Source organism: Aristolochia californica, unplaced genomic scaffold, assembly GCF_029961685.1.
Source record: "Aristolochia californica isolate CCGP_79_NKW_82.1479 unplaced genomic scaffold, dmAriCali1.0.hap1 SCAF_6, whole genome shotgun sequence".
Classification (NCBI taxonomy): Eukaryota; Viridiplantae; Streptophyta; class Magnoliopsida; order Piperales; family Aristolochiaceae; genus Aristolochia; species Aristolochia californica.
In genome coordinates this window covers 5,927,514-5,935,703 of record NW_027182257.1, presented here as the reverse complement: position 1 = coordinate 5,935,703, position 8,190 = coordinate 5,927,514, and the positions used below count along the sequence as shown (strand labels likewise).

The window sequence follows — 8,190 nt, the reverse complement described above, 5'->3', positions numbered from 1 at the left end:
ATGATGATAAGGTAATTTGATGATGTGGCATCCTACATGGATGATGACATAGTTTTTCACTTGGTGGGTAGTATATTGCAAAGCTCTTCAGTTTTTAATGTGACATGATGATGTAAAACCACGTAAGTAGTCAAAACTTATATATTACTTTTGACTGAACACGTGTAGTTGACCGATCAAAATTAGGTATTTATGATATTAAATTAAAATTTTAGTTATTTATGCTATTATTTAAAAATGGATAATATAGCTAAAATTCCCTTATTATTAAAGTACTAATATATCTATATTTGGCACGCTGAACATGCCACGTTAAGTGACGTAGGGGAGCCCACTGCAAGTTGTGCGCCAACAAGATGACTTCCATGCAAAGGAGAGAGGAAAAAGTATGCCCTCCCAAAATCAACAGGGGTCTCACCCCTCGTTTTTTGTTGGACAGCTCTCTTACACGTTTTCCCTTGACAAAGAGGGAAGAGGGGGTCCAGTCCTTATGTCCCTTGTTCTATCATCATACAACAAAAGAGAGGCAGGAGGGGAAGGGCCCCTCTCCCCTGCCTGCATCAATAGCAAACATCGAAGAAGTTGACTACTCTTCCTCTGCCTGTAGGAATGAAGAACAGCTTCCCTTCCTCTAGCTGCTTTCACCTAGAAAGAAGAAGACTAAAAAGACAGAAAAAATTGAAGAGTTTTCTTACTGGTAGAGTTTGTTAAATGGAGCTCTGGCTGAAGAGGAAACATTCCAAGATAGGGTAGAAGAATGTTGGTGGAAGGTGAAGGCTCGAGGAAAAGAGGGCTTTTTGTTTTAATGTAAGAAGAGACATGGAGCAATTCTAGAAATTTGATTTTTCTATTATTCTACTAGGAAACAATGAAAAAACTAAGAAGACAGAGACAAAAAAACATGCCACAGATAACTAGCAAGTTTGTCATATAAAATTGTTCAAAGCAGAAATTATTTTTTACCATTTTGTTTTCCTGGGACTATTTTACATAGTCCCAAACAATTAAATAATTTACTTAATCGTTACTATTTCAGAAAAGGCTTTCAAAGGCTATTTCAGAAAGCTTTTAAAAAAATCTTCAATTCTTTTAAATTGAATCAACATCTTTATAATCAGGATAAAGGGTATCTCTCTTGATGTGTAACTGAAAGATCCTCTCATCTTTGTTTGATCTTGCTCGCTTGGAACCTTAAATAATTAGGTGCTCTATAATCAGGAAGTCAAGTCACTGAGAACCCCATCTTCCTGGAAGGAGACTAGGAGATGTTAAAAGAACAACATGGGTCTCAGATCCCAAAACTTGTAACAGACAAGAAGAGTCCTCTTTCGCTAGTGGGTTATCGATGAGCCTGTTGGAGGTGAATTCCCGCACACCAAAGATGTATAACCGATCAAGGACTCAAAGAGGGTTCCTCAGTATTGGCTCAGGAGCTTTTCAGATTCATCACTCTGATCAGATTCATGTCTCACTGATAAATTCGAGCTGAGAGTATCCATATTATCTCCATCATGTGCTCTTAACAATGCTTTGTATTTGTCCATGTGAAAGCAATCTAACTTCTTCAGGAGCTCCATCAAGGTCTCCATACTTTCAGGATCTGATTTCTCCTTGCAGAGATTCAACAGGGCCTCCACATTTGCAGGTCTGGGGCGCCATAACAGCGGCCCCTCGACCAAAGAAGCTTCCTGCATGCAGGACAAGGCCTTGGTTATTTCATCTTTACTTATGTAACCTTCTGCAAGTAGCTCCCATGTGGTCTGATTTGGCTTACCACCAATTTCCTTTATCTGAACAAGAAACTTTTCAGCCTTTTCCATCAAACCTTGTCGAATGTACCAGCGCAGAAGAATATTACCAATTCTTGGATCGTATCTGGATTTAACAGATAACCATTCTTCATAAATTGCTTCTGCACCTTCAATATCCCTTACCTTAACCAAAGATGAAATCATTGTAAAATATCCTAAGTTTAAGATTCTAGGGAAACTTGTTTTGTAGGAGTTCCAAATTCGGTAAAGCTCTTCCTTCTTGCCAATGCTACTATAGAGACTGATTAGATAATGATAAGGGAATCTGTCCCTTCCTGTCATTCGAAGCTCAAGATCTTTCAAACACTGCTCCGCCTTCTCAAACAAGCCAAATTTGATGTACATTGAAGCAAGGGTACTAAAAGTTGTCCAGTTGGGAATAACATTGCCATCAGATTTCATCTTCTCTAGGACTTGTTCCATCTCCTCTGCATTCCTTAATTCTGCACATGTTGTTATCCAAATATTGTAAGTGTATACATCCAAGCGTATGTCATTCTCTATCATCTCAGAAACAATGGATAAAGCTTTCTCATATTCTCTTAGATTCATGTAAAGTGTCATCATCACATTGCAGGATAGTGCATGCATGGCAAAGCCAGCATTTTTCATTTTCTCAAGTGTTGTCTCAGCCTTCTCTCTCATATTTGCTCGCACATAAGCATTTAAAAGAGCACCATAAGTGCGCATGTCTTTCGAGGCCTCTGGCAGCTTATGGAAGAATTCTTCAGTAGCTGAAACGTCATGAGCTTTAGATATAAGATCCAACTGTATTGCAATATCACTGGAATTTAGCCTAAACCTCTCTCGCCGCTCAGTCATCCATTCATACACCTGAGAAAAATCCTCATTTAGGTAACAGAAAAAGTGAAGAAAAAAAAATCAAAAGGTGCATTACAATCATTACCAATAGTTTAAAAACATGTCAAATAACTAAGATGAAGTGCATGGTCTAGTTGAAGTATCGGTCTCTAGCATCCTCCTACCATCAGCAAATGAAATTGAGAATCAAATCTGTATTTAGTCTGAGTGGTATCAACTGGTGTGGTCATTATAGCCTTGTTGCCTGGGGGTTCAGATAATTTTTATTCATATTTGCAGGAAGTGACGGAGGTTTTATTTATAATATTTGACACAGTCGGCTGAATGACCATTCATTCACTCTTAGGGTTATGTACACAACAACAACAACTAAATCAGCACTTAAAAGTTTAAGAAAATGATATAGCCTAAAAATTTAGGATTTCTTTTACCTCTTAGGACATATAAATGCTGACAAAGATGTACATTTAGTGCGTAGCTATTTTAAGAAATTGACAGACATGTTGGCAGCAACATAATTTCATGCAAAGACAAGGCCATCTGATATACTTACACACTTCCACAGGCAAAAGATAATGCAGCATTGTTTTAAAAAGATAAAAGATAATGTAGCATTGACCACCCAGAGAAGGCTTTCAATTTTTTTTCAAAAAATAAATATGCTGATGACAGCAACCCAGCACTGACAGGCATACATAAAGCAATTAACAAGATTATCAAAAGGTTTTGTGGAAGGAAAGATGAATTTTGACATAGATTGTTCATTTGGTGAACCCAAAATAGTAACTTACTACAACCGACTCATTCTTGAATTTACCTACACAAAAATGTTCCTCAAAGGAGGCAAATAACATCAGGCATGCAATAAAAGTATAGTCAAACAGGTGAGATCATTATCATAGAAATGTTGGTGCCACAACTTGACACCCAGCACCAGAATATAACCTACCTCTGTGTGTGAGTCTAACTTTTATTTGGCATCTTCTAGACAATGTTACAGTTTTCTATAGGTCCACTAGTGAGTTGATCAAAATGAGCTAACAAAGTCCATTCAGACTTACTAATCTCATTTAAATGGTTAAGATTCGCTTATTACAAAACCAGGCAGATTTTACACCCAGTTGTTCTTCCCCTTATTACAAACTAACTCACTCCATGTCGGATTCAAAAACACAAGGACACAAGATCCCCTCAAGATTACTCATGGTTATGGAAGGAAAAAAAAAGGAGACAATTTAAAGAGAGATAGCCCCCTATTTTTTGAAAGTAATAAATTTGGATCAGTAAGTTGCAACTTCCTATGTTAGCTTATTAAAGTAAAAGTAAGAGGTCTAAAAGTGGTGGCAACTTGCTGAAAATGGATATTTTATCAAAAGAACTTTCTGTAGGCTTCATGTTTTAGATAGTTTGGGAAAAGCAACTTCCTGTTTTAGATAAAATTTCAGTTCAAAACTAGAATACAAGTTTTAGTTTCTGGTAGTAGATAACAGTTCAGTTTTTTTTTTTTTTTTGAAGTTCAAGTTTGTAAACTGATAAAGACTAGAACTGGTGAATCTACAAGTTAAAGAGCTACTCCTCTGCAACAAATTGGAGCTAGATATCTTCAAAAATAAAATAAAAATAAAAATAAAGCTGGATTTAGTAGGTACAAGTTAGAGTTTATTCAATAGAATAGAACTGCAAAGAAGTTTCCTATATTGTTCAGTGTATGTGCCTATTAAAAGCCTAATACGTAAAAAGGGGCAAATTTCAGTTTACTGATAAATTTTTGGTCTTTACTTCCTGTTCAGTAAAGTTATCTTTTTTCACTTTTCTTAAGTTTGCTAGTTTTTTTAGTAGGCAGAAATTCAATTATCCTCTTTTCAAGTTTTACCCATTAAGCTTGAGTTCAAATTGCAGTTTTCTGATAGTTAGTTGAACTCTATTAATTATTCTCTAGAGATAGCTTTCAACTTCATTATTTCTTGAGCTCAAACCACCACACTATGTCAATGCCCTACATTAATTTTTTTTTCTTTTTGGCTACCTTTTTCCTGATGAAAAGTTCAAGAATCAAAGAACTTCAAAAGAGGGCATAGCCAAAATTCATAAGAGGATAAATTAGGTTTTATGGGTAAACTAACAAAATTTATGATTTCATTCATCTAGCATGGAATAAGATTAAATTCGTCAAGTAAGCAATATAAATAAACTTTTGAAAATAATATATATATCTTCACTTGCAAAAAAGTATTCTTACTTGACTAGATGAAGGATTTTGGAATATACTAATCACACAGTTGTTATTTACAAAATTGGCACCCTATAGCACAGCTAATAATAATCAATTGTTCCCAACTCTGTTAGGGCAACCTTGATAGGAGATTTACTTGACAAAGAAACTTGAAATATTTAAATTCTTTTGGGAATAGGCCTTGCTAATGTCTCATTTAGGAAATCCTTGAGATTTTTTTTTTATTATAAAGTTGAGAGACTACTCCAATTTAGGGGAAAAAATAACTCTTTTTCTTCACTACCAGACAAGTTACAAAAAAACAGGCATTATAGTGTTAAAGTTCATTTATCCTAAGCCGACTAGCAGAAGTAAGGAAAACTTTTCCCAATTAATAACTGCACGATTTTTCCTAACATTATCTATATGGGATTATTCCCACTAACACTCTCCCTCACTTATAAGCCTAAACAAACAAATAATGGGTCTGTGATATGGACAACATACATGTGGTACGAACTATGCCCAACAGAACAAATCCTCTGGAGTCCATCCCAAAATGATTATTCCAAGCCAGGAGGTTGTTCCCAACTATTAGCCACAAGAATATTCCTAATATTAACCTATGTGGGTTTATTCCCACTATTCCCACTAACGGCTTATAGACAATAGATGCCACAAGGTAGAAGAGAAATGATTTTATTCTTTTCCTTCTCTATTCTAGGGCCATCTCAATGTTAAGCTACACCTGCAGAACATCACCATTAATTAAAGTCTCTCTACCAGAAAAAGTAATTTACTCATGAACCTCCCCAAGCATTCAGTTTTTGGGACTTTCAGTTAGTCACACAATAAACTTGTATCTAGGGATGGTGCCACCTTGTTCACTCCCCCATGTCTCAACCTTCAGGGAAATTCATGACCAGCTAATCAGTGCGACATGCAATCACAATTGTCAATGTATGCCAACAATGGGTTCATCAGAATTGGAAAAGATGAATAATTTAGTCTATGCCACTTCCAGCGAGGTCAGGCAGCTAAGGAATTGAATCTCACTGACTACTAGAGAACTCTTTATTGCAAAGTTCCTTTGGAAATCGAACTCTTGTCTATAAAGTGTTTATGAGAGAAAATTTTAAACAGGAACAGTTAATTTCACCATAAAAGAATCTTAAGTTAAATTTTTGTGATCCTAAAAAACTGAAAAATCAATATATGACATCATTACTTGGACGATCTAGATGGAACAATATAATAAACTGAGGAGATAGAAGAAACAAATTAATTCAATTGATGTTACACTATTTCTCCAGTGTCTCAGTGAGGAGGTCTTTGGTGGTAACTGAAGTCCCGAAGGAAGCAGCAGGTCCCACAACATCTTCTGCACCAATTTGACAAGATATGTTCCAGAAGGTTGACAGCTATAGGCTTCAGAGGCCAAGAGGATGATTGAGAAAGAAGCCACAAATGCATACAGCTTGATCCAGAACTCAAAGCGAGAACATGTCAACCACATCTACCAAGCCGTGTACTTCAAACTTCCCTGAGATAGCTATTCAAATATTAAGTAAGCTGCTGAAAGTTAAGCTGAATTCTACACCATTTCAATTATGGCAGACACAGCTGGAGGCTAATGCCATATTTTTCTTTTTTTGAAAATGACTACGGCTAATTAATTCACGAAATGCTGAACACTTAATTTCGAATTGAGTTTCAATGTCTTGCTAAAAGTTGAAAACAAAGCAGAGAACAAAGCACAAGAGACCCTTAATAAGTATTAATCAGCTCCGTCAATAGTGGCCAAAGAATTTTAAACTATATCCACGTGAACAAGGCTTTTTTATTTTTTATTTTTTATTGTAGTTACCTAGCTCAAAGCAAGAATGGTAATGTTTCAACGGAAAACTATCCTTCCTAATACTTCCAATCAATAATACCTACTGAGACAAACCTAGAGAATACTGAACACAAAAGAAAGAGGGAAGAAAGTTGGGAATAAGATTGGAGGAGCATTAGGTAACCTCAAGAGCTTGCTTGTAACAGTGGAACTTCCTCAGCTCCCTCACGATGCGGCAAAGAGTCCACTTGTAAATCTTCCCCTGCTCCTCCTCCCACAGATTCAGAATCAAAGAACAGCCTAAGCTGGGGCTCCCCTCCATCGTTATCTTCCGATAAAGCGATCTCCATGGCTGAGGAGGTCGCCGCTCGTAATCCACGGTTCCGTAGCTATGCACCTGAGATATCGAACACATAATCGAGTTTGTCTTGTTTTTCTTTGACGGAAGAACGACGACAGGACGACAAAACCCAGAGGTCGGAGAGTACGAGGTGGTCGAGGATAGAGGAGAAGGACGGCTAATAAAGGTTGCAAATTGCATTCTGCTGGCGAGGACGTTGGAGGTTGGGGAGGAAGCAATTGGGATTTTCAGGCCTGCCATGCTCTCCAGTTCCTTCTGCACTCGTTGAGAACGGTCAAGAGATTTGGTAGTCGGAAGACGAGTAGCAGGAGAGGTACCGCTTGCTTAACAGCGCAGTGAACAAACAACTATTGCTTCCAGCTTATCTTTGCCACGCATGCGCCTGTTTATGACCCGCAACGGAACCAATAAATTTATGCACATAGCTCAAGGCGACCAATATAGCAATTCTAGTTACATAGGCTATTAGAGTATTGGACTTGCCTCCCCATTATAATGTGACAAGGGACACTTGCTTACTCTATGGTCACAATCAAATAATTAAAAATAATACACTCAAGCCTAGGTGCCTAATAAAGAAACGAAGAAATCAAATTCATGTCACTTAATGATTTGAAAAGATATGCATTTTCTGAAATGCCAAAATATGATTTGAAACTGAAACAATGTTACAATGCACTCAAATGAGGAGATAAATGTGAATTCAAGCACAAAGAGGATTGTTGAACCCTATTCAATTACTATAAAAATCAAATCCACACTAGTTTAGCACCCATTTCAAAGGTCGATCAAAGTTCTTAAAATCTAAGGTAAAAATACTTTAGCTATTTTGCATAGGAGGAATTTGCACTTTCGAGTCGAGTTACAATAGAAGACCCCATGAACGATTTAAAACTTTTTGGAAGCTTTAGAGGTGTTACGAATCATTTACTCATTCTTTTCTTTGTTAGTAAACCACGAGAAATCAATTAAACGGATCAATCTTCAACATATTAAAACTAGTTGTTGAACTCAGGCATCCAAGTAGCCTAAATATGATCTAATCATTTAGATAATTTAAGACATCTATGTTTTGGATAATGTTCAACTATGGCTTCAGTTTTTTGCTGATGCTTGAGCCATCTTGGGACCACTTACAACCTGCATT

At 36.7% G+C, this 8,190-nt stretch overlaps 1 protein-coding gene across 1 annotated transcript; it reads right to left on the bottom strand.

The window, feature by feature from the left end:
• Positions 1 to 1,002: 1,002 nt before the first annotated feature.
• Positions 1,003 to 7,360, bottom strand: LOC137934520 (pentatricopeptide repeat-containing protein At1g02150-like). Its single transcript, XM_068778914.1, has 2 exons — positions 6,867 to 7,360; positions 1,003 to 2,645 (listed from the first exon to the last, which is right to left on the bottom strand). The coding sequence occupies exons 1-2, from the start codon at positions 7,281 to 7,283 to the stop codon at positions 1,416 to 1,418; spliced, it is 1,647 nt and encodes a 548-aa protein (XP_068635015.1). The 5' UTR covers positions 7,284 to 7,360; the 3' UTR covers positions 1,003 to 1,415.
• Between the last annotated feature and the right edge of the window lie 830 nt (positions 7,361 to 8,190).